Source organism: Symphalangus syndactylus, chromosome 17 (assembly GCF_028878055.3).
Source record: "Symphalangus syndactylus isolate Jambi chromosome 17, NHGRI_mSymSyn1-v2.1_pri, whole genome shotgun sequence".
Lineage (NCBI taxonomy): Eukaryota > Metazoa > Chordata > Mammalia > Primates > Hylobatidae > Symphalangus > Symphalangus syndactylus.
Genome location: NC_072439.2, coordinates 72082709 through 72108794, shown reverse-complemented (window position 1 = coordinate 72108794; position 26086 = coordinate 72082709). Strand labels below are relative to the sequence as shown.

The following is a 26086-nucleotide window of genomic DNA, read 5'->3' as shown; positions in this document are numbered from 1 at the left end:
TCTATGCATCCACCAACTTTTTACCCATCCTGATCTAACTCAGGAGACTCCCTGAGGCTGGAGGAGGCTCAATCCCACTCTCCTTCAGCCCACCCTGCCCCATCCCCAAAGGGGATATTGCAAGTGGTTATGTTACTGGGAAACATTCTCTTTCATACTGCACAGGCCTTAAACATGCCCTAGGAGCTGTTTGGTCTTGCACTGGTCAGCAAGCAGCCCCTCCACCACCATGAGAAGAACGAGGTTGCTGGCTGTGCTAGGACATCCTGTCCTCCCTGGTGGTCCTTGGCTCCGCTGGAGGATCTTGGCTGCAGAGGAATAGGCAAAGAAATGGTCTACATGCGACCACCCTCTTTCCTTCAGGCTTTGAATTCCTTCTTGATGTCAATTTTGCCTTCATAGGCCTGGGGGGCCCCCCATATCTAGCCATATGACTGGTGGCTCCATTGCCTATGGCCAATTCTGAAGGCAGGGGTGTTAGGCAGATCAATAATATGTGAGGGGAGTAGGTCCTGGGAGCCCCCAGTTAACTGCTTATCGCCTCCTCGATGCACACGCATGCCAGTGGCTTTGTCCTGTCCATACCCCAATTTCTCCCCATTGGCAGAGTGTTCAGGGAGGGGTGGTAGGGTAGAGAGAATAGCAAAGACATTCTGCTCTCTATTTCCTCTTCTGCTCCTCCCTCGTATCTCCCTCTTCCCTGGGGGTGGACCCTTAAAGCACACACAGTAAATGATTCCTGATTAAGCAAAGCCATAGTTGTCTGACAGCCATATAGTCAGTACGACTTGATTCTGTCCTGATGCCATCATTTGTTTGTTGGCCTGCCTGGATCCTAGGACTAAGCTAGAGAAAGAAAATAGAAATATGAGTCCTTATCTGGGTCCCAACAGTTAATAGGCTATAGACCTCTTAAGCACCTATCTTTGGAGATTTTATCTCTGGTGTTTCACAGTGAAAGGGAGTACAGATAAGACCCTGTAGGACCAGAACGCAGAAGAGAAATGAGAGTCTTGTCCACGTGGGCAGGGTGCTCATGGTCCCTGCCAGGCCCCGGTTGCAGGGCATTGGCTGCAGCTCCTTCCTTCTGGAAATATCTGTTCTCCACTGAACCGTTAGCATAGCTCTGCTCATGGGGCTGAAATACCTGCAGACTTACTCCTCAGATATCAGAGGACCAGAGAGATAGAGAGTTTCTGGCCCAGTCCACTAAATTCACATGTGGGGAAATAATATTGAGTAAGGCCTAGAGGCCAGATGACTGGTCTACACTAAAGGCACATGCCAGCAAGTGCTGGATCCAAACTGCCATGCAAGCCTCTGCCTCCAGGGGCAGGGCTCTTTCCTCTCCCGTGGGGCCTCTATCCATGCTATTCTTCCCCTGTACCTCCAGCCCTGTCTTCTCTTGTTTTAACAGGTGAGCGTGATCTTAACTCTGATGGTGCCATATTACGCCATTGACACGGAATCCCCACTCATGGAGATGTTTGTGGCTCATGGGTTCTATGCTGCAAAATTCGTAGTGGCCATTGGGTCGGTTGCAGGACTGACAGTCAGCTTGCTGGGGTCCCTCTTCCCGATGCCAAGGGTCATTTATGCCATGGCTGGTGACGGGCTCCTTTTCAGGTAAGGGCTACGCTCCGTGAAATTTATCCTGCTCTGCCACGTCTGTCCAGGGAGAATGTCTACCCACTGTCAGCCTGACTGTGATTTTGACGTCAGTGGCTTTCACATGGACTGTGGACCTTGTTATGTGTCCTGAAGAAAAGTCTGAGTGAACAGAGCTCAGGCCCTGAAGCAGCCCCTCAGTTTAACTCTGCGGTCCCTTAATCCAGCACAAGCTGATGTGTGCCCCTGCACTGTCCTCCTCCCTCCAGTTGACATTGCGTGCTCCTTTGTGAAGATGATGGGTGCCAAATTATTGTACTGGGTGGCCTCCAGAAGGAAGAACCATCCTAGGGACATCTTAGGCCTTTCCTCACATTGAGGCCTGGTAAATGCCCCTCTCTCCACAGCCCCTCTGAAATTGAAAAAAAAAAATCAACAAAGAGTAGGTAAGACCCTCTGAATAGATCTTAACAATACCAGCAACACCAGCTGCCATTTATTGAACATTTGTGTATCCCGGTTGCTGTATACACAGTATCCCATTTGGTCCTCACAATAACTCTATTTTGCATATGAAGTCTACTAGGACTCAGAGAGGTGAAACAAAATTGCCACAAATCCCTCAGCTACTGAGTGGCAGGTCAGGATTTGATCCCAGAACATCTGACTCCAAAAACCAGGCTTTTAACCACACCAATATATTGGCAGTTCTTGCCCTCTACATTGGCCATGAAGTGGCCCATCTGCCCATGGTACGAAGGGGATGTGGCCTCAGCCCTTTGTTTCCAGCATGAGGGGCCTGCTGAGAAGGCATTCTTCAAGTGCACAAAGAAAGGAGTAAACCGTGGAGGCCAAGGAGCTCTCAGGTGTGCAGAGGGGGCCGGTTCAGGGACTTTGTCCCTGCAGTCATCATCTTCTGACTCATTTCCCCTGCATACTCTCTGAAGCCATCACCAGATCAGAACTGCTGTGATTAGGTTGCCGAACAATCAAGAGGGGCCTAGGGTGATGGAGGTGTGGCGACTTCATACGTCCAAAAGATTTTTCTGCTGTCAAAGAAACTAAGAGGAAAGATACTGCGGCTTCAAGCACATTTACAGTCTTGTGTGAACCATAAAAATAAGGGACCAGGAGGAGAGAGGAAGGGAGAGGGAGCCTACTGCACGTGCCATTCAGTCACTCTTCTTGGTCTCTTCTTCAGTCAGTAACTAGCTGGATCTATGAGCTGTATCTATGAGCACAGTTTCTCAATTACTGTGCTATTTTGCCAACTAAATCCATGAACTTTTGTTATAGGTGGTGTCTCAAGCTTTGGCATAAATCAGAATCCTCTAGAGGTCTTTTAAAGCAGTTTGCTAGGCCTCACCCTACTATGATTCTGGTATAGTAGGTATTGGGTGAAATCTGAGAATATACATTTCTAACAAGCTCCAAGGGAATGCTAAGATGCTAGTTCACAGGTCAGGAGGACCCCCAAGCAGGTCCATGACTTCCTCCAACCATCACTTATTCACACAGAGCCTGGGCTTCAATCGAGGTTTCTGAAAGACAGATCTCCTAGGTTCAATCAACCCTTCCCAGTACATAATGATTAGGAACTTTACTAAAGAAGTTTGCCTTAAAATCAAAGAACTAGTCCAGGCACAGTGGCTCACACCTATAATCCCAACACTTTGGGAGGCCTGAGGTGGGTGAATCATTAGGTCAGGAGTTCAAGACCAGCCTGGTCAACATGGTGAAACTCTGTCTCTACTAAAAATACAAAAATTAGCCAGGCATAGCGGTGCACGCCTGTAATCCCAGCTACTGGGGAGGCTGAGGCAGGGGAATCACTTGAACCCAGGAGGCAGAGGTTGCAGTGAGTTGAGATCACGCCACTGCACTCCAGCCTGGGGGACAGAGTGAGCAGAGTGAGACTCCATCTCACCAAAAAAAAAATCAAAGATTTAAAGTGAATCCTCTTTTAATTATATACCAAATCCTGGGGTAGGAATAGCAGCTGGATTTCAAGTAGTGAATGCAGAAGTAAATTGGTGGAGCAGGACCAGGAGGAGTTAATCACACCAGCCTATTGATAGATCTAGCTCCCTACGTTGGCTGCATTGGAATCGGTCACTGTAGCTCACCATTAACCCTCTGCTTGCCTGGCCCCTCCAGGTTCCTGGCTCACGTCAGCTCCTACACAGAGACGCCAGTGGTGGCCTGCATCGTGTCGGGGTTCCTGGCAGCGCTCCTCGCGCTGTTGGTCAGCTTGAGAGACCTGATAGAGATGATGTCTATTGGCACTCTCCTGGCCTACACCTTGGTCTCTGTCTGTGTCTTGCTCCTTCGATACCAACCTGAGAGTGACATTGATGGTTTTGTCAAGTTCTTGTCTGAGGAGCACACCAAGAAGAAGGAGGGCATTCTGGCTGACTGTGAGAAGGAAGCTTGTTCTCCTGTGAGTGAAGGGGATGAATTTTCTGGCCCAGCCACCAACACATGTGGGGCCAAGAATTTACCATCCTTGGGAGACAATGAGATGCTCATAGGGAAATCAGACAAGTCAACCTACAACGTCAACCACCCCAATTACGGCACCGTGGACATGACCACAGGCATAGAAGCTGATGAATCCGAAAATATTTATCTCATCAAGTTAAAGAAGCTGATTGGGCCTCATTATTACACTATGAGAATCCGGCTGGGCCTTCCAGGCAAAATGGACCGGCCCACAGCAGCGACAGGGCACACGGTGACCATCTGCGTGCTCCTGCTCTTCATCCTCATGTTCATCTTCTGCTCCTTCATCATCTTTGGTTCTGACTACATCTCAGAGCAGAGCTGGTGGGCCATCCTTCTGGTTGTTCTGATGGTGCTGCTGATCAGCACCCTGGTGTTTGTGATCCTGCAGCAGCCAGAGAACCCCAAGAAGCTGCCCTACATGGCCCCTTGCCTCCCCTTTGTGCCTGCCTTTGCCATGCTGGTGAACATCTATCTCATGCTAAAGCTCTCCACCATCACATGGATCCGGTTTGCGGTCTGGTGCTTTGTGGGTAAGCAACTTCCTTTGGAGCCTTAAGAATTCCCTTTTAAGGTCTTAAGCATGCTTATCCCAAAATTACCTCCTGGCTGGACTAGGCAACTCCGTTCCTAGAGAAATCTGGCTGGTTCTATGGACCCTTGTGTTCCACCTGAGAGTCAATAAACCAGTTGTCCCCTTTCTGCCTGTAATGTTCTTAGTCATTGGTTCTGGAAAAATGATGTTGATTAATCCATCGCTTTACCGAATTACTGAAAGTTCTTTCTATATCAGGATAATTAATACCAGAAAAAGTCCACTTAAAGTGAATCCACATTTTTAAGGGGACAAAAATAGCATAGTATAATTGGGGTCAGGGCATTTGGTTGGAATTTTATCATAGAAATTAAGAATTGTAAAATGATAAATTATTTATCTTAGATTTTACAAAATTAAATTAAAATAGCAATTATTCTCTCATTTTTAAATGAACAAAGTGTGAATTAAGTGTGGATTTTTTTGGCATAATTTTTCTGACAAAATTAAATCATGGCATCATTTAACATCTCTCACTTCATACTGACTTTTGTAAAATATTCAAAAGTTTTTCATATTTCCCAAGGTTGTTTCTTCATTCATTGACATTCCAATCATTCACTTGGGAAGCACCCATCATGCCACCATCCTTACTGATTTTCTCTCTCCTGCTGGTAATAACTAATATGACGCTGTTAGGTCCTCAATTGTCTACAATTTTGGGTGTGAATTCAAATTGTTCTCTAAACTCACTTTCATGGACTTCCAGAAGTCCTGTACCTTTTCTAAGATTTCTAATTTTACTTTGTGATCCATTTCTATTGTATTTGCAGTACTTGCTTATCATCTAGGACAATCTCTGATGTTCATGAGGTGGCTGGGGATTGATGCTAGTAAGAACTTGAGAAGTGTAATGTGAGACTCATTTTAAAGTTCCTTAGTCACTATTTGTATGTCCCCTGAACAACTTGGTAACCCTGGGGGTCTCCGATAACAAATTCTTAGCTAAAGAGGATCTTTAGAAGCTCTGGGGAATAGAAGAGTAAACCCTGCCTAAAGGAGAGGCAAGACAAACACACGAGTCACTTAGCCCGAGAGAGGCCGAAGAGACTCTTTTTGTTGTTGTTGTTGTTTGTTTGTTTGTTTTGGTTTTTTTGTTGTTGTTGAGATGGAGTCTTGCTGTGTCACCCAGGCTGGAGTGCAGTGGCTTGATCATGGCCCACTGCAACCTCCGCCTCCCGGGTTCAAGCAATTCTCCTGCCTCAGCCTCCCGAGTAGCTAGTATTACAGGCGAGCACCACCATGCCCCGCTAATTTTTGTATTTTTAGTAGAGATGGGGTTTCACCATGTTGGCCAGGCTGGTCTCAAACTCTCAATCTCGTGATCTGCCTGCCTCGGCCTCCCAAAGTGCTGGGATTACAGGCATGAGCCACTGCGCCCAGCCCACAGAGACTCTTAGTGATGAGTGGCAGTGCATCTGCTCCTAGAGGTCAGGAATACAGTTGTTCAACGTGTGTCCTCCGTGCCTGGAGCAGGGTGCCCACAGTATGTGCTGAAAAATACCTCTTAAATTATTATAAAGTACTCTTCAAAGGAGAAAAAGGAAAACTTCCAGTCAGAATTGCCAGAAAAAACTAGGAGGGGGTAGAATGCAAAGTGGCCCTATAAGTTAAGATATAGATAGAAAGAAGTGGGGAAAAACATAGCAACCAATGGAAAGGGCATGTGTCTTCCCCAGAGGCCTGACTCCTTGCTTCTGAAGGCTGATCTATGGCTTCCTGTAAGCATTTTGTCCCAATTTTTCACTATTCTAAGTCCCCTTGGTTAGACTTCAGGAGGATTTCGTGAGAGGACCCCACTGACTCATCAAGATTTTAACCATTTTTTATAACACATTTACAATCTCTTCGCTGGGCGTGGTGGCTCACGCCTGTAATCCCAGTGCTTTGGGAGGCCGAGGAGGGCAGATCACCTGAGTTTAGGAGTTCGAGACTAGCCTGGCCTTCATGGCGAAACCCCATCTCTACAAAAAACGCAAAAATTAGCCAGGTGTGGTGGCAAGCGCCTGTAATCCCAGCTACTCGGGAGGATAACACAGGAAAATCGCTTGAACCCAGGAAATGGAGGTTGCAGTGAGCTGAGATCACACCACTGCATGCCAGCCTGGGAGACAGAGCGAGACACCATTTCAAAAAATTTTTTAAAAAATAAATATTTTAAAACTTTTTTAAAAATACAATCTCTTATCTCTAAACATTTTTCCACTGTAACATGTAGCCAGCCAATGCAGATTCTACTCTGGATAGAAGTGATGGAAGTGGGTAGAAATATTTCAGTCATGTGTTTGTCAAATTATTCAAGACACAGACACAAATACACATAGACTTATTTATTCATAGACTACTGAAGCTGAAAAGGGCCTTCAGTGTCTAGTACAATGCTACCCACAGTGTGGTGCCCATTCCATTGGTAATATTTTCTTTTTTTTTTTTTTTTTGAGACGGAGTCTTGCTCTGTCGCCCAGGCTGGAGTGCAGTGGCGCAATCTCGGCTCACTGCAAGCTCTGCCTCCCCGGTTCATGCCATTCTCCTGCCTCAGCCTCTCCGAGTAGCTGGGACTACAGGCGCCCGCCACCACGCCCAGCTAATTTTTGTTTTGTATTTTTAGTAGAGACGGGGTTTCACCGTGGTCTCGATCTCCTGACCTCGTGATCCGCCCACCTCGGCCTCCCAAAGTGCTGGGATTACAAGCGTGAGCCACCGCGCCCGGCCACTGGTAATATTTTCAACTGGTATTAGAGAGCATATGAATGAACTTTTAAAAATATTGTACAGTTATTATACATTTTCACTTGGGTTAGAAAAACCACACATACACATGAATCTGGTGATTTCTCAAATACTATTACTCGGAAAGAGACTATAGATGACTTTTTAAAATTTCAAGTGTGAGTCATATTAAAGAAAAAACATTAGTACTACTAGTACAGGTACCGTATGATTCATAAGAATAGTAATAATGAGCACTTGTATTGCGCTTATCACATATCGGCCATTATTCTGAAGGCTTTACTTATTTTATTTATGTAATTCTCACAGCAATCTCTATTTTACAGATGAGGAAACTGAGGCATTTGCCTGAGGTCACATAGCTAGAATATAGCAGAGCCAAGATTAGAACTCAGGGAGTGTGGGGCCAGAGGCCATGGTTATAGCCTGAATGGTTATATACTAAAAATGTGGTATATAAATAACTGGAGTTGGAGAAATACGGATGTAGTCCACCACCTTCCCACTTCTCCCTCTCTCCATTTTATGGATGACTAAACTGAATCTCCAAGAAGTTAAATAACGTGCTCAGAGTCAACAGGAAGTTATTCAAAGAGCTATTACTAAAACTCAGTATACCCATGCTCAAATCCAGGGCTCCTACTACCCCACCAGGGTGACTCTGAGCAGATTCATTTCATTAGAACGTTCGATAGAGCCTAACACATAGCAACAGGGCTGGCCTCATGGACACACAGCTGTGCACAGGGTCCCATGCTTGGTTTAATGCTCTGCTGCTGCCATCTTGAATTCTTAATAATTTCTGAGCAAGAGGACCCATGTTTTCATTTTACATTGAAAACTCTATAGCCAGTTCTGCAGAATATTTATGGCTCCTGAAGCACCAGAGGCATTTTGCAAAAACAGTCAGGTGGCAGGGGCCCTTACCTTTGGAGTCAAACAGCACCAACTTCAAATCACAGCTCCGCCCCCCTTTGTCTTGTGACTTCGGGAAATTTACTTAACTTCTTTGGGCCTCAGTTTACTTATCTGTAAAAATGCAGATAATTTTATCAGCCTTGACCTGGTTATTCTTTGGGGCTTAAATGAGAAAATGTTGAGAAAAGCAATAAGAAACATGTATTTCCGGCCTTTCTTTTAAAAATCTAAAATGATTCGTTGTCCACAAGTATGGACAGACTGGCTATCATATGCCAAAGCACAATGTGAACCTGCAGCGACTCAGGCTGCCCTTCCAGCTATCAGGCAGAGGAAAACTCCCTGAGCGCCTTTTGTAATCTTGCTGATAGCACAAACTCCAAACTCCCTCCAGAAACTGCTACTCACTGACTCAGAAGAATGCCACCCTGCAGAGTGGGGCTGGCCAGCCAGAGAGCACAGAAGTCTGCAGTTCAACAAGCACCCGGTGATTCCGATGCACAGCCCGCAAACCACATTTGGGAAGGACTGCTAGTATTTCTGGGCACCTGCTGCTAACTGCTTTAGTATCATGATTTTTGAAGGCTGCTATATAACTAAGTTTCACCCAGAACAAAGATTCTCAACCCTAGCTACACATCAGTATCACCGTGGGTTGCTTCTGAAACATTCTAAGCCCAGGCTCCCACAACAGAGATTTTCTGATTCAATTGGTCTGGTGGCCAATTGTTGAGGAATTTTTTTTAAGTTCCCCAGGTAATTTTAATAGGCAGCCAAGTTGACAATGATCTAGATCAATGGTCCTCAAAGTGTGACCCCAGACCAGCAGCATCAATATCATCGGGGAACTAGTTAGAAATGTGATTTTGAGGCTGGGTGCAGTGGCTCATGCCTGTAATCCCAGCATTTTGGGAGGCCAAGGCAGGCAGATCACCTGAGGTCAGGAGTTCGAGACCAGCCTGGCCAACATGGTGAAACTCCGTCTCTACTAAAAATACAAAAATTAGCCAGGCGTGGTGGCAGGCACCTGTAATCCCAGCTACTCGGGAGACTGAGGTGGGACAATCTCTTGAACCCTGGAGGCGGAGGTTACAGTGAGCCAAGATCATGCCACTGCACTCCAGCCTGGGCAACAGAGCAAGACTCTGTCTCAAAAAAAAAAAAAAAGAAATGTGATTTTGAACTCCACCCCAGGTCTACTGAATCAGAATCTCTGAGAGCAATTTAGGGTTTAACAAGCCCTCTAGCTGACTCGAATGCGTGGCACTGCTCTAAGGGGGGAATAGTTTTATCAAGTAGGGCAGATAATTTAATTACAAAGACTTGTTTTTCAAAAACTATTTTTTGCATATATAAAATATATCCAATCCACAATCCCAAATTGGCTATAAAATCCTTAATGGTCTTATAAGATAAATATGTCACCTCTGAACTTCTGAGCCTCCAAGATATCAGATTTTTCTTAATCTTTCTATACATAGTGTAACTTTCTGGGGGAAAACAGTAGAGATATTTTTAAATGAAGCCGTTTATGAAACTGAAGATTTACATGATTAGGCTGAGTCATAACTTGATAATCTTCTTAAGACACATTTTTTTATCCAAGCTTTTCTAAATGAATGTTAATTACGGCATTTTTGTAACCATGTTTTGCTAAGCTTTTGACCTTCAGAAGAACACAACTCAGAGAGAAAAATGAGGCACAAGCCCCAGCAAGATTATTCAGCACATGTTTCTTTTCCTTCAGACAAGAAAAGGAATACAAACAGCAAATGTGTATTAATCCCATCAAAGTGAGCACAAAGCGCCTTCATTTTCCTTTTAGCTGATGCAGTTTTGTGAAAGAACCTCTCAAAGGGTTGGGCAGAGTCTCAGGGAACATGGAACTAGGAGGGGCTCAGTGAGAATGCTACACCGTGGTATCTTCCAGGGCATCCTTCGGGCCTGCTGTTCCCTGCGGGTTTTTATTATAAAGTAATCGCCTGTTAGAATAGTTTGCCCTTACCGTGGGAGCTGCCATGTAGGAATTTTTTCAGTCTTTCTGAGGAAATCAAATTCTTGTCTGTAGATTTAGAGGACGGGACTTGTGATACGGGCAATGGACCTCATGAATCCTATCTCAAAATAGAAATATCCCAAAGAGAAGACACACCTCATGGTCTATACCTGAGCTATTATCTGAAATCCAACTGGAAATTGACCCAAAGCAGCCAGGTGAGAAAAAGAAGAGGAGGGAAGGAAAGAGCAATGAATTGGGACCTGATAACTAAATTCTTGATGACATGCCCCATAAATAAGCTTGAAATTCTCCTTGGAGGCAGAGGAAAAAACAACGGGCTCTTCCAACGTCAAAATTGTGCTCAGATGAGCAAGAATAATCCTGAAGGCCAGGATGAGGTTGGCAACAAGGCTGGTGGGATTCCAAGGAGGGAGGGTGAAGGTAGAGTGTGGAGGTGGATCATGCAATCGTGAGGCTGTCTGCTGGCAGAGGTGCACTGCCGGACGCAGAGCGGACGGAGCACTCACAGGGCTCTGCAATCAGTGGCAGCTGAGACACTGGCTCTCCTGTGAGCCCAAAGAATGAAGAGGTGGAGGGCACAGAGCTGGCATGCACAGCTTACGTGAAACAGAATTCAAGCCACAACAGAGGGGATGTTTGCCTTCTTTCCCTCAACATTATGTTTGTGAGATTCACGCCCATTGTTGCTAGTAGTTTCAGTTTGTTCGTTCTTGTGGCTGTCTAGTCTCCCACTGTGTTAATATACCACAATATATTATTCATTCTAGTGTCCAGGGACATTTGGGTTGTTTCTAGTTTAGGGCTGTTACAAACAGAGCTGCTGTGAACATTCTTGTACATGTTTTTGGTGGACACGTGGACACTTTTCTCTTGGGTTTCTATTGAGTTAGAATTGCTGGCTCAGACTACTAGGTTTTTTTCATATTCTTTAACAAGATTGCATTACTTCTCATGGCCATTATATACCTCAAATAAAATAAGCATCCCTAACCCCATTTTGCAGATGAGAAACTGAGACATAAAGTAGCATGACTTCCCATTAGATCAGCTGCAGGGTCATGGAGAGAATCTCCACCCAACTTCATCCTAAGCCTGCTCTTCCTGGCCACACCATATTAAACAAGCCTTGTTGTTATTATAGTCAACAGACTCGTGGTGGTATTTTAAAAAATAATCAGCAATAGTGGGAGTTGGTGGGGATTGAGGTGGGTGGGAAGCATATCTTCTCATTACCACCCAGTCTCCCTTTCTGCTTTGGCAAATGTCTGTTTTGGAAAGTTGATCCCAGAGTAGTCAAAATAAAAGCCCTCTGGGCATAACAAAGTGCCTCAGCTATCTGCAGTGGGCAGAGCTTCCTGCTGGAAAGTGCACCCCAGGAAGAGGCAGCTCCACCCAGCCTGAGGTCAGGTGGCCCACCTCTCTCGGTTCTCAGTATGGAGCTTCATGGAGAGGACAGGGAGTTCCCAGGAACTCTGGAGATAGGGGACCTGGTGTGCAACCTAAGTGTGTGCCCTCAGAGTTGGAAATATGCTGTTATTGTCTGCATTACCCAGTCTCTTCAGAGTTGAGTTTTTGTTCTAGGATTTCTCCTGTATGATCAAGACCCCCCTTTCCCACCTCTCTTACTTGTAGGTTTGGGGTCATTTGCTTAATTTGCACAGGATGGATAAACACAGGTGGGTGAGCAGGTATGTCACCTGCTGATGCCAAGGTACCCTAGTATATGAAGGCAAGCTTAGCTTTTGTAAACCTTCCTTGGAGGCACCTGGGTGGGACAGGAACAGTCCTCAGGCTACAGTTAAGAGATATGAGTCCCAGTGCTATTTCAATTACTGATTTATCACACAGTTCTTAACTTCCCTGGGATGATGGATGAGAAAGTGCTTTTTTTTTTTTTATAAAGTGCATTACAACCACAAAGTGTTTAATATCATCAAGAAAGCCCATTCAATTGCTAAAGGCATGATTCTTGATCTTGTCTAGCCTGAATTTCTCATAGACACATTTTCCACTGGGGAACTTCTGTCTAGAAAAGAAGCCAAAGCCTCCCTTTGAATATTTCCTGTCACTGCAAACAGACTTTCTTTTTTTTTTTTTTTTTTTTGAGACGGAGTCTTCACTCTGTCGCCCAGGCTGGAGTGCAGTGGCACAATCTCGGCTCACCGCAAGCTCTGCCTCCCAGGTTCATGCCATTCTCCTACCTCAGCCTCCCGAGTAGCTGGGACTACAGGCGCCCGCCACCACGCCTGGCTAATTTTTTTGTATTTTTTAGTAGAGACAGTGTTTCACCGTGTTAGCGAGGATGGTCTCGATCTCCTGACCTGGTGATCCGCCCACCTCAGCCTCCCAAAGTGCTGGGATTACAGGCGTGAGCCACTGCGCCCGGCCTGCAAACAGACTTTCATAAGACTAACCACCATTACCTTTGACCAGGGCAGGCATGCAGCCCACATGCCCCAGTCCAACCATGTCTGTGTTAAAATATTGAAACTTTTTTTTTTTTTTTGAGATGGCGTCTCACTCTGTCACCCAGGCTGGAGTGCAGTGGCATGATCCAGCTCACTGCAGCCTCCACCTCCTGGGTTCAAGCAATTCTCTTGCCTCAGCCTTCCGTGTAGCTGGGATTACAGGTGCCCGCCCACCATGCCCGGCTAATTATTGTTTTTGTTTTTCTTTTTTTTTTTTTTTAGTAAAGATGGGGTTTCACCAGGTTGGCCAGGCTGGACTCGAACTCCTGACCTCAGGTGATCCACCTGTCTTGGCCTCCCAAAGTGCTGGGATTACAGGCGTGAGCCACCGTGCCCAGCCAGAATATTGAAACACTTCTGTGTTTACTGCTAACTAGTCACTTTCCTGCACACACCAGGCACCCCCACCATGACCCATCAACTCAAAAAAAATAATTCCAGCCTCACAGAGGAGCCTCCAGGACACTGCTGCAGCACAAGGGCTGACACCCTCTGATTTTTAACATCACACCTGCCTTTAGTTTCTTACTGACATATGTTATGTAACTACAAAGCAATGGATCTAAGTTATCTGCTTTTAAGGTACAGCAGAATTAAATATCCAAATAGAATAAATAGTATTATTTGTGAATTAGCCATCTTAGTCTTGAGGCTTGGTTTCAAATGACTTCTGGCTTATAGCAAAATCAAATCCACCCTCAAAAGATATGAGATTGCCCTCCGTAAGAGTTTACAAAAGAATATGATGCCATTCCCAGTGACCATCTTGATTAGCAGTGCCCAAAAAGTACTTCAAGCAATGATGGCACCATGGGAACATGTGTGTAGCCTCATAAAGTGAAGAGTTTTCCACACACATGTAATAATTTAGATAAATTTTAATACTGCTGGATATCAGATAATAAGAAATTATTATTAATTTTTAGTCGTGATGATACTTTTTTTTTAGAGATGCATAGTCAAATATTTACAAATTAAACCTATGATCGAAGGGATTTGTTTCAAAACAATCTGTAGAGAAGGGGTCAGGGGAGGGAGCGTGAGGGGAGCTGGTGATTCATGATCCTATTCGCTCCACTTTTGTATATGTTCTTCCAAATAAAACATTAAGCCAAATTGTTTTCCATCCCTGGTAGACGGGAGATGTAAGAGAGATAGAAGCGCCCTGGATTAGGTCATGGGGAGACCTGGAAGGATTCACTGTCCACCTGCTCACTGTGTGGCTGTGGACCTTCCCTTATGTTTTCTGTGCCCACTGTCCTGTTGTCCTGTCTGTGAAGTGTGTAATGCACAAAATCACACACACACACACACACACACACACCTTCCCAGACAGGTTAAATGGAGTCTAAACAAAACAAGATACTGTTTGTGTAACATTTTGAGCTTCTTGGGACAAAGGTGCAACATCAACCATCCATCATTATCCTAACCCAGCACACAGAGGTGCTTTGTGTAGTTTAGATGATTCAGGATTCCCAGAACCCCCACAGATTTTTCAGAAACTACCTCATGCTTCTTCCTCTAAGCCAACTAAAAAAGGGAGCAGAAACAAAACACCCTGCTTCCACACAGGCGGCGTGGAGCAGCTCTGTTTACTCCTCCGACACAAAGCCCTTGTTTATGTGGGACAGATGGTAATACGTTTCTCTTCTCTTCTCTCTCTCTCCCTCCCTCCCTTCATGTGTTCCTCTCTGTTTCTTTGTCCCCCTCCATTTTTCTTTTCTCCAATCCTTCTCAGCTTCACACCACTTTTCCTGAGTTGACTCAAGGGCCAGCAAGAAAGGTAGACACACAGAATGCCAAGCCCCAGGGGAATGGCTTTGCATCTACTATTTACTCTACCAGGCTGCATGCACATGATCACTTCTTGTTTCACAGAACTCACGTTTGAAATGCATTTTTGAAGACAGAGTGACACACCTTTGAAACTCCAGGGGGTTCAGAGCAAACATGAAAAGACCCATAAATATTTATGTGGCAAGTTTCCATGGATTGTCTTCACAGAGTAAAAAGTAACCACAGTCCATATGTGAGAGCATGCAGACACATACACACACACACACACACACACGCACACACACATGTTCCTTGCAGGCCTGGCCACTCCCAAAGAACACATGTAAACCTAACCTCTTACCACATATTTACTGCAGTAGGCATAGTCTGTAAACCAGCCTGGGGAAGGGAAGAGGAGGTGTGAAGGACTAGACACGCAAGAGACTTCTCTCCCCCCCGTATATAAAGCTGGTTCCTCTCCTTCTCAGATCCAGGCAAGTCACTTATTCTTTCCCAGCCTCTCTTTCTTCTTCTGTAAAATGAAGGTTTTAGAATGCATAGATGATCTATAGCATCTTTTCCAGCTCTAAATATCTACGATTCAAGGTTTTTAGAGAATTCCCATAATATGAATCTACCTGACACCCAAAATACCTTGTGGCGGCAGGGACAGGTCTGTTGGAATTGACAAACCAGTGATGAGTGAAGTCAAACTAGCGACTGAGCAATGACCTTTGTGGTGGCAGAGGAGAGACGTTTGGGGCAAAGGGAAAAGAAAAAGATGGTATTAAGTTCAGTAGGGAAATGACTCATCTATAAGCAAAGTCAGAGAAGGGCATCAGAAAGGAAAGAATTGGCATAATAGGTACCAAGCAGGAGTAGGAGGTAATATTTGGCATCTGCCTGGATGTCTAGAAGAAAAGACGGCAAAAAAGCAAAGCTGTGCAAAAGGAGGTGTGCACAGGTCCTGCCTGGTCACCTGAAATCCATTCTCAGATCCCAAACATGCTTCAGACAAAGGCATTCTCCAAGAACTAGCACACTGGCACTCTTAGAAGAGGCCTTAATGTGATGCCCTTTTCTACACAAGGATAATAACTATCCCCCATGGCCACCCCCCACCTACAGACAAGAAAGAGTAAATACCCTGCTTTTAAAAGATGAAATCACTATTTGAGCACTAATAGCTACATCTGCAAATAATTAACTCTAGGATTTATTACCAATTAGGACTATAAATCTCTGCTTACTTTGGCTCCTGGAAAGTTGATTTCACTGGGGAGTGTGGGAGGGAGGGGGGACAAAGTCATTTGAGACAAGGAGGGAGAAATCCAAGCTTAAAAAGGCACACTTCAAATTCAAAAGGCAGCAAGATTTCTCAAGCACCACAGCAGCAAAGCAGGCTTGACTTGCTGTTCTAAGCAAACCAGCCCAGCAGATGCCTGCAGGGTTAGCAAAGTCAAAGAGACTGGTGATACTCAGAGGAGGATGTTAGGGCCTGGGAAGGAGGTTGCATACTGTGTGGACCCCAGTGCCTAGGCCATACTGTGGGCTGAGTGGGCAGTGGAACACTGTGCCCATCAGGCACGGTTCATTATCTCAGGGACACTCTGACCATTGGAATCACCTGTGGAGTTTTAAAAACATACCTATGCTTGGTTTATACTGCAGTCTAATTAAATCAGAATCTCCAGGATGGGGCTAGGGTATCAGAGTGGTTCAAGAAACGCCCCGAGGTGACTTTCAAGTGCAGCCAGCCAGGGTTGAGAACCACCAGTTAACCTCATTTCATCCTCAAGCACTCCTATGTTAAGAGGGTTGCTATAGCTCTCATGGTGTTACAGAGAATGCTGAGGAACAGAGAGGCTAAGTAATGGGACCAGGGTTACACAGCTAACAGTGATGAAGGCAGGATTTGAACACAGAGCCCACACTCTTACTTATCATGTTCTATGGACTCCAAGGTTATGGTTCTCAGACTTCCAGGCCCTGAACCTTCACAGCCTATTCAAGATAGAAAATGGGGACTCAGGCCAGGCGTGATGGCTCATGCCTGTAATCCCAACACGTTGGGAAGTGGAAGCAGGCAGACCACTTGAGACCAGGAGTTTGAGACCAGCCTGGGCAACATGGTGAAACCCCATCTCTACAAAAATACAAAAATTAGCTGGGCATGGTGGCACACGCCTGTGGTCCCAACTACTCGAGAGGCCAAGGCAGGAGAATTGCTTGAGCCCAGGAGGCAGAGATTGCAGTGAGCCGACATCATGCCACTGCACTCCAGCCTGGACAAGAGAGTCAGACCCTGTCTCAAAAAAAAAAAAAAGAAAAGAAAAAGAAAATGGGGACGCATAAACGACTTTTATGTGTGTTTTTTAAATCATAGAAATGAAACATTAGCATATATGAATGCTACATATTAACGAGGGGGGCAAGTTTCTTTCATTGGGATGACATCAACACAGAGGTTGCACTGGACCTTTCATGCTTATCAGGAGTTCTCACTCATTCATTCAACAAACATTAAGTGCCAATTTTCTGCAGAGTCTATAAAATAGAAACGACCCTGTGCATATAATCACACAACAGATGTTCTAAGGGACATAATAGTAGCACACACTAGACACTGAGAGCACACAGAAGAAAGCAGGCAGCTTGGAGTGGCCACGATATATTATGCCTTTAGTGAGTGTAAAATGTCAAGGTAAATCACAGGATAACATATGCATGCTGCTAAGAGGTGAAACAAGAGATGGAGTCCCTAAGTGGAGGCAGAGAATAACCAAATCTTATAAGAAGGTTGGGAATAAACTGTTGCTGATCCATAAATATTTCACCCCAGGGTAGCAAATGCAAATTCCTGGCTGGCAGCTATATGAGTGTAATGAGCCGATGTCAGCATGGGAGGTGGGGACTGAGGTAACCTAGAGACCCCGTATCCTGTCTAAAGAGGCAGCCAGTTCTCAACACCAGCCAAAAATCACCATGTAGAAATGTGGATGCAGCGTTGTCAGACCTTTTGACTTTTTTAGGAAAATCTGTAAATATGGGTTACTTAACGCAAGATCTCGCAATTTTTAAAAGGCATCTAATTCAAGTATTTTCAAAACACCACATAAACCAAAGAAAATACATTCCCGCCCTTCCCCCCGCCAGCTTTGATTTCATCATTGAAGGTGATCTCTCTGCTAGTCCCAGGATCCCAAAGCAATTGCTTATTCACCTGTACCTTTCCCCTCGCCCCACAGGTCTGCTCATTTATTTTGGATATGGCATCTGGAACAGCACCCTGGAAATCAGCGCTCGAGAAGAGGCCCTGCACCAAAGCACTTACCAACGCTACGACGTGGATGACCCCTTCTCAGTGGAGGAGGGTTTCTCCTACGCCACAGAGGGCGAGAGCCAGGAGGACTGGGGCGGGCCCACCGAAGACAAAGGCTTCTATTACCAACAGATGTCAGATGCGAAGGCAAACGGCCGGACAAGTAGCAAAGCGAAGAGCAAAAGCAAACACAAACAGAACTCAGAGGCCCTGATTGCAAATGATGAGTTAGATTACTCTCCAGAGTAGGAGAAACACACAAGTGGGTAGAAATGGTGATGATTGATTTTCAGTAACTTAACCTGTGGGCTAGAAGGTGAAAACTTTTTTGGCTCTCATTTCACAAATCCAGCCTTCCCCAAATTCAATCCCTAGTCATAGCCTATCATTTGCTACTTTTGCTCTTCAGGATAGTTCTGTTGAAGGGCTTAACCTGGGTCCCCTAACTGGTCGCCTTGTTAAATAAAATAAATAAATAAACAAGAGGCTACATGAAATTCCATCTTAGGTGCAACCACCAGAGCTGATGGTAGCAAATGTTTCCTAGGCCTTTGCTTTGCTGGTTGAAGCCCAAGCAGGGGCTCTGGGCAGAAGGCAGAATTTCAGTCACCTGAGACATGGGGACAAAGCTCTATTCTTGGCATGTCAGGCTGAGTGCTGCTCCCTGAGGTCAGGGTGGGTAGGTGGGCATTGGCACTTCCTGAGCAAGCATCATTTTATCCTGCAATCTCACCCAAAACTAATTCATGGAAAAGATACATGCTTCTTTTTATTCACCAACATTCTCACAGCTTCCAAACTATAATTTTAGGATCCAGCAAAGGTCAGGGACTCTGGACCATTTTCCCAATGGTTTCAGATTCACCATAAAGCAGTCATGCAGACCCAGTGATATGGTAAGAAGCACCATCAAAGCTCTATGTAAATGCCCAGAAGAAAATTAAATAACCATATCTTGCAGTGAAGGCCAGAAGGGCATTGGCAGAAATTAACTCTCTGTCATGGCCTTTCTTATACCAGACTGCAGCTCCTGGTGATATGATGAAAGAGGGCAAAGGTGGAGCATGATTTCATGGCACTGATATGCCTTGAAGAAGCAGGTTGTTTGTTTTATAATCAGATAAAAATCTTTACAAGGAGAAGTGAGCCAGCCACTGAGATCACATTGCAAATTCTCTTTCATATTTCTAAAATTATAAATTCTGTAGTTTTTGAGATATGCAACCACTTGATTGTTGTGTGCTACTCTGAAAACAAAATAGGTTGAAGTACAGCGACTTAGGTAGTTGCATTCCATGAGACCATGAGATCACATTTCACTTCTGAACCTTATTCCTTGGGGGTAGCTCACTTTCAGAGGTGTATTTTTTTTCCTGTTATTTCCCAGATTAGTTTCACTGAAGCCCAGAGAAATATCTACCTGGTAAGATGTAAATTTGGGCCATAAAAGGGGCTATTAAAAGAATTTTCTCAGAAATAGAATAGATGAGAGAATTTGCAAAGGAAAAAAACACACATGGGCTATAATATAAATTCTACTCTTGGGTTACAAGAATTCCTGTGGCTGCGCTGAGATGTGTACAAATGTATGTGAAGGCACAATTTGAATCAAGCTATCATAAAAATAACCAAGCTATTAAAATTAATTAAGTTATTAATAAAATCTCTGTGAGGATTTCCTGAAAGAGGGACAAAAGAAGAAATTCCTTGTCCTTTCTCTCCTAGATGTATCAGTATGCCAAACTTTTTCCAGGACATATTCGCTAACACTCAAGTCTGTTCTTTCTGAAAGGCTGAGGCTCATGCCATCTTGGCATGCTTTAGGATTATGGCAAGGAGGTAAAAGTCCATTTTTTCATTCAACTAACACTGGTTGAGAATAGACCAAATGCCAAGTGACAGGAATGAATAGAAGCATGGCATCTGCCCTTGGGGGCTACAGTCCGTGGATGAGCAGCACTGGAGCCTGGTAAATGCAGATAAAACAACAAACTTGACAAGTCTCCAGGCTGATGCACTGGGTTTTAACATACATATAAAGATCAATTGAAACTAGTTTTTAAAAAATATGCTTTAAATAAATTACATATCGTAATCATAGCCAATGTATACCATTAAACTAAAATAACTGCAATTTTCTAGATATTTTTTATTCTTCTGTAGTAATTGTTTAGAACTCTGGTTTCCTGAGGTCATTTTGTCATTTTAATGTCATGCTTGACAATGCTATGTTTTCTCTTCCCTAGAGTTAACCATAAAGATATAGTGCCTACTCTGTGAAATACATCATTGGGAATTAATTATAAACTAATTATCAGTCATCTTTTGAAAACAAAGTTTTGAATTGGCTATAGGACTCAACAAATCTGCCTGGTTTAAATACAATCTGTCAAGCTTGATACACATCTAGATAGATGAGGTGGGGTTGTACTCATTAAACATGAGAATAGAGAAATAGGAGTGCAAAATAGCAAAATCTTAATGTGGGTCAAAGAGCTTCCTTTTACTAGTGAGGTTTAAGTATTAAAGTAACAATAGCCTGGTGGCAGATGAATGCAATTTCTATAGGATGAGTGGGAATGGAAAATGTATGCTTTGGTTAACACCATTGCTATTGATTTTGTGCAGATTCTATGAACCACTCTCATTTCAGGAGCCATTTTTCCCAAATAGTATATTTGTATATTTTAAGCTTAGCTCCCTTTATTTTTCTAAAGTTGACAAATCACCTCCCTAGCAACCTTAGTTTAAAAAAAAAAAAATCACTAAGATAGAAAAAGTTTTTTCTGGTACATAGGCATGTTTGTCCTCAGGTTTACCAGCTTCTGTGAAACAGTCCCAGATTTTACAATGCAGTTTTCAAATACCATCAATCACTAGAATGACAATATTACTATTTTCTTAACAGGTTTCTAAACGATGTATTTGTGGGACCACATTAAAAGTAAGATCACCTTATAATTAGCTTAGAAACTTTGCCCCTTGAAGGGAGTCCAAGGAAGACCTACATTTTATTGAATTCTGAATAGCAAAAGCTCTCCGAGTGAGATTTCATTGTGTGGATTTGTGGTTTGGAGCCAATTACTTGATTTTTTTCAGAGTTTATTCTACATATTTATTGGTACTCTGCTTCATTTCAAAAGGACTTGAGGCAGCTACTAAAATATATATAATACAAAACAAAAATTAAGTGAGGAACTCAGGGCAAATAAAAATAGAAACAGAAAGGATAAGACAAAACTAGATGTATATTTAGTTCATAAATGCAGAACCCTGATATGCTTTACTAAATTTGCCAATGAGTAGCACCATGAAAAATAATAGAATTAGTGGTAATGACAAGAAGAAGTACTTCTGCATGATAAGAACAAATTTTTCCCCATGCAGGTAGAGGTTTGAAATAGCATAGATCATTAAAATCCACAGATAAGCTTCAAACCTAGATTTTGCTAGCTACATGTGCCTGGCATATAGTGTGTATTCAAGAAATACCTGATGATTGACAGAGTGAATGAATTGGAGGAAAATGAAATATTTATTCAACAATTATTTGTGGAGTGCCTATTATGTACTATGGCAGATATTGATACCGTGAGTCAGATAAAAATCCAGCTCTTAAGAAATAGAGGAAATAGAGCTTGGTGTGGTGGTATGTGCCTATGATCCCAGATAGTTGGGAGACTGAGGCAGGAGGATCACTTGAACCCAGGAGTTCAAGGCTGCAGTGAGCTATGATCACACCAGTGTACTCCAGCCTGGATAACAGAAGAATACCCTGTCTCTTAAAAAGAAAAATGAAATAGGGGAAATGGGATATATAAATAAAGAACAATAGTGAATGTGTCAGGTGAGATGAGGGATTTGTAATGTGCTCTGGGGGTTCAAATACGAAGAAGGCCTTCTTCCTCTCAAAAGGTCATAAAAAATGTCACACTTGTGTTGGAACTTGTGAAGTGGGTAGAATTTTATCAAGTAGAAATGAAAGAAAGGCATGCCAAGCAAAGGATCAGCATGAATAAGGTCTACTAGTCTGTGGTCCTCTGACTAAGAATTTGTGCTGTGCCTCCATTAAGAGAAAGCAAGGAGCTAGTTTGCCTGGAGCACATGATTTATGCATGACTTATACATGCAACAATAAGAAATAATGCTAGGAAGGCAGGTGAGGGCTCACTCACAGAGAGACTTGAATGTCACCCTGAGCTGGCTGGCTTTCCTCGGGTGAGAGAGTGGGAAATAATTGGGGAACTGACAAAAGTGTGAATCCGGGAAGGCTGAACTTTAAGAAAGCTGAGACGGTGGCTTCCTTGCCTATGCAAGGAACTAACAAGCCACATATACACTCCAAGTTGATTTAACAAATCAAAGGGAAAAATAGCTGTACTTTGAGTCCTGTGTCTGCGTTCATCATTAACCTAAGAAAATACAGCCATTTAACACGTGGACAGGCAACACAATTTAACAGCCACTTTAAAGTGTTCAACAATAGGTTTTAACAACCAACCTAACAACTTTTTATATCTATCTAATCTAAACAGTAAAACCTCAGCTCTAGGTTTTACTGAGCTTGAGTGCTACTTTTTTTTTTGAGACAGAGTCTCACTCTGTCACCCAGGCTGGAGTGCAGTGGCACGATCCTGGCTCACTGCAACCTTCACCTCCCGGGTTCAAGCTATTCTCCTTCCCCAGCCTCCCGAGTAGCTGGGATTATAGGCGTGTGCCAGTTCTACTTCTTAGTAACAAACTAGTAGCTAATCAAATGCCTACATAAGGGTCATGATAAATCTGTTTAAATAAATGGCGGGCAGAAGAGAGTTGTTGAATTTAACAATCCATCCTTCTTCAGAATCTATGGGTCAGCCAGAATATAAATCTAGTAATTATTGGAAAACAAAACACAAACTCCTTCAGAGAAATCTCTCTCCTCTATTCTGCTGAAAAGGGTTGGTAAACCTGACATCCTTTCTTTTGTTGGAAGACAAATCCAACATTTGTTAGACATCCAACATTTGTTGGAAGTCTACCTTACAAGGTACCACCTCTTATCTGCAACATAAACAGAAGCTACATCAGTTTGAAAATCCACATAGAAGACTGGAGAAAATTGCCGTCCCCTTTCGCGCTAGGTTTTACCAGGGGCCCAAGATGTCAGAGGAAAGTCCGCGGAGGGCCAGCCACACATTTACCTAATTATGAATCTCAGATTAGAATGTCTTATTGTGTGGAAAAGTCAGAACTCAGGAAATGTGTCTGAAGCCAGAGCGGGGGTCTGCTTACGGAGTCTACGCAGCAGGTAGGGGTCCACTCTTGGGGTTTAAGCCTCAGGTCAGTGAGCAGTGCAGAGGTGCCCCTAACTTCCTATGGGGGGAAAGAGAGGAGAGCAAAGGAAACACACTCCAGAATTCGCCACGAGGGCTGTGTGCCAGCGCTCCGTTTTCATGCTGTTTGGAACAAGACATGTCAAGGAAGATGTTTCTATCCAAAGTTTTCACGGAGCCTCTGCTTCCCCTGTACCTGTGTAGCTCCCTGAAACTGAGGACCCATGTGTCTGCAAAGACCTCTGGAGATTCTAAGAGAGAGAGAGGCACCAGCAGGTAACCAGTGGTGGCCTGGCCACGAAACAGTATTTGAAATTAAACAGTGAGCAAGTGCAGAAACAGTATCCCAAACCGCAGGCCCCACCACAAACAGGAACCAGAAAGCTGAAGTTTCACCAAGGAGTTTACTTAGTATTTCTCACTGGGAATGGGGATGGGTAGCAAAAAGCCCCTTTCGTGTACATAATTGTTGGTCCTATGTCCTACTTTTATTTTCTCTAAGACTTTTAGAAGAAAGGCTGTTTTAATTTTTTTTTCTCCTTAAGAGCAACTTCCTTTTTAAAATGCTTTCCTCTTCTTGGTCTGCTTGAGTAGTGCATGCATCATTCTGAATTACCTAAGCAGTCGCCTTTTGCCAAAATTACTTCTCTAAGAAAATAGAGTGTTCTTTTTTTTAGGACTTAGAGCCCACAAGGGGTGAGTGAAAGTTTTGTAGCCCATCAAAGGTGAATATGTGTTCTGCAGTATCAACTAAAACAGTGTACAAAATCATTAAACTGGGCCGGGCGCGGTGGCTCATGCCTGTAATCCCAGCACCTTGGGAGGCCGAGGCGGGTGGATCACCTGAGGCCGGGAGTTCGAGACCAGACTGACCAACATGGAGAAACCCCATCTCTACTAAAAATACAAAATTAGTCAGGTGTGGTGCTGCATGCCTGTAATCCCAGCTATTAGGGAGGCTGAGGCAGGAGAATCGCTTGAACCCGGGAGGCAGAGGTTGCAGTGAGTCGAGATCACACCATTGCACTCCAGCCTGGGCAACAAGAGCAAAACTCTGTCTCAAAAATAATAATAATAATAATTTAACTGTGTTTTGCGCACACAGAATTACAAAATCCCTATAGGACTTTCACAGATAGCTTGGGTCTTCGGACAACAGGTAGTTCTAATTTCTTACTCTTTGGGACATTTAGTACATGTTGGTACACATAAGGAAAGAAAATGACTTATATGAGAGCTAGGAAACAGGGGCGGCCTGGATTTTGATGGTGGGAACTCACTCTGTGCTTTTTTTTTTTTTTTCTGTTAAGTTTTCTTGACACTGACATCGGTAACATTGGCTAAAGGGAATTGTGAGTCGTGTGAATTTCGCCTGCAGTGCAGACTTTAAAGGACTGTGTTCATTCTGATTTGGGGATGAAGAGAATGTTCCATGCACATCTATTGATTGGTCTTGGCAGTTGCTGATACACTTGTCTCATTCACACTCCCAAAGGCGAGGATTTACCCTGGAAATCATAAACCCCCACTTTCCAAAGCAAAGATGCTGTTAATGTTATGATGGTGCATAAATACCTCAACTGTCTGGGCTGAGAGAGGGGGCTGCAGGTTTTTAAGAGAGCAGCTATAGTCCTCATTCCATGTAGTCACATCATCTGATGACAGGACTCCACATTCTAGCTTTTCTCACTGTGGAAAAGAAACGTTACTGTTTAATTCATATCCAAAGTTATAAATACAGCTTGTAAATTTTACTAACTTGTTTCTTTTTCGTTTGGTCCTTGAGAAGTACAACTTGCATTTACAGATGGTAATTCCTAGTGTTGTTCTCTGCTATCTTTTTTTGGTATGAAATTGCTGTATTTGTTAAAGTTTGTTCGTTTTGTGGTTTTTAATTCCCGTTGGTGCACTGTGTAATGTAGTGTATCATGAAGAAAGAAATAATATGCAGATGTATTATGACGTGTTTTATTTTCAAATGTGTGGTGTTGACAATATATTGATTTATCAAGATACTAAGGGAAAATTCTAAATTTAACAAAATGTGTATATTTTAATAAATGCATAAAGCTTTATTGTGTGCCTTTAAATTTAAAAATGGGTTTATAAAGAAAGTCAGAAACAAAAGTGTCTTACTATAAAATATCCATAGTAATGTAAAGCTCTTACACGAGACTACCAAAAAAAAAGAAAGAAAAGAAAAAGGAACCTTCCCATATTTTGTTAACCTTAACCAATACCTGAAGTCTGTTACTTTTTTTCCACTCTTAAATGGAGATGAATAAGTGAATTTCGCCTTAAGTGTTTCAATTGTCCTTTGTAGAAAAGCCAGATAAATGAGCTCATTTTGAATTGCATTATTGTGGAAAATTCATTTTCAGAATAAAACATTTTAAAAAGTACAGCTAATCGACTAATAAAATTTAAATTTGAAGAAAGTCAGTGCCATCCTACCTCTTTAAATTTACTTTACGTCCCTGAGGAGAACATGAAAGTTCCACTTTAGTGGGCTCTCAGGAGAACCTGACCTGGCGCTGTCTCCCTCTCATGTTCTTCTAACAAGGGTACAGGGCTCTGTCAGGGACCCTACTCACTACACTGCCTCATTAATTACCCCCACTTCCGGTACGGTCCTACTCAAGCCACAGCCCCCCACACCCTCTGCACCATCTTACGTCTAATATAGAACATTCAGTTCATTGCCCCCATTTATTTTAAAGAACAATTAGAAGAACAGTACCCGCCTACAGTCCCAAACCAAATTACCATAGCATTGATGGTGGCTTAATTGATCTTACTTGTTGATGGCACAGGTTGTGATACCTGGAG

General features: G+C 43.5%; 1 protein-coding gene across 3 annotated transcripts in view; it reads left to right on the top strand.

The window, feature by feature from the left end:
• Window positions 1–25659, top strand: part of SLC7A14 (solute carrier family 7 member 14) — a 135863-nt gene extending 110204 nt beyond the window's left edge. Inside the window, exons 6-8 of one of the 3 annotated variants that reach the window (XM_063621613.1) lie at window positions 1418–1626; window positions 3766–4643; window positions 17869–25659. In XM_063621613.1, the coding sequence (XP_063477683.1) occupies window positions 1418–1626; window positions 3766–4643; window positions 17869–18191 (1410 nt within the window). In that variant the 3' untranslated portion in view covers window positions 18192–25659. The remainder of the gene's footprint in view (window positions 1–1417; window positions 1627–3765; window positions 4644–17868) is intronic. The other 2 variants (XM_063621616.1, XM_063621614.1) reach the window with 2 other exon arrangements.
• The last annotated feature ends 427 nt before the right edge of the window (window positions 25660–26086 follow it).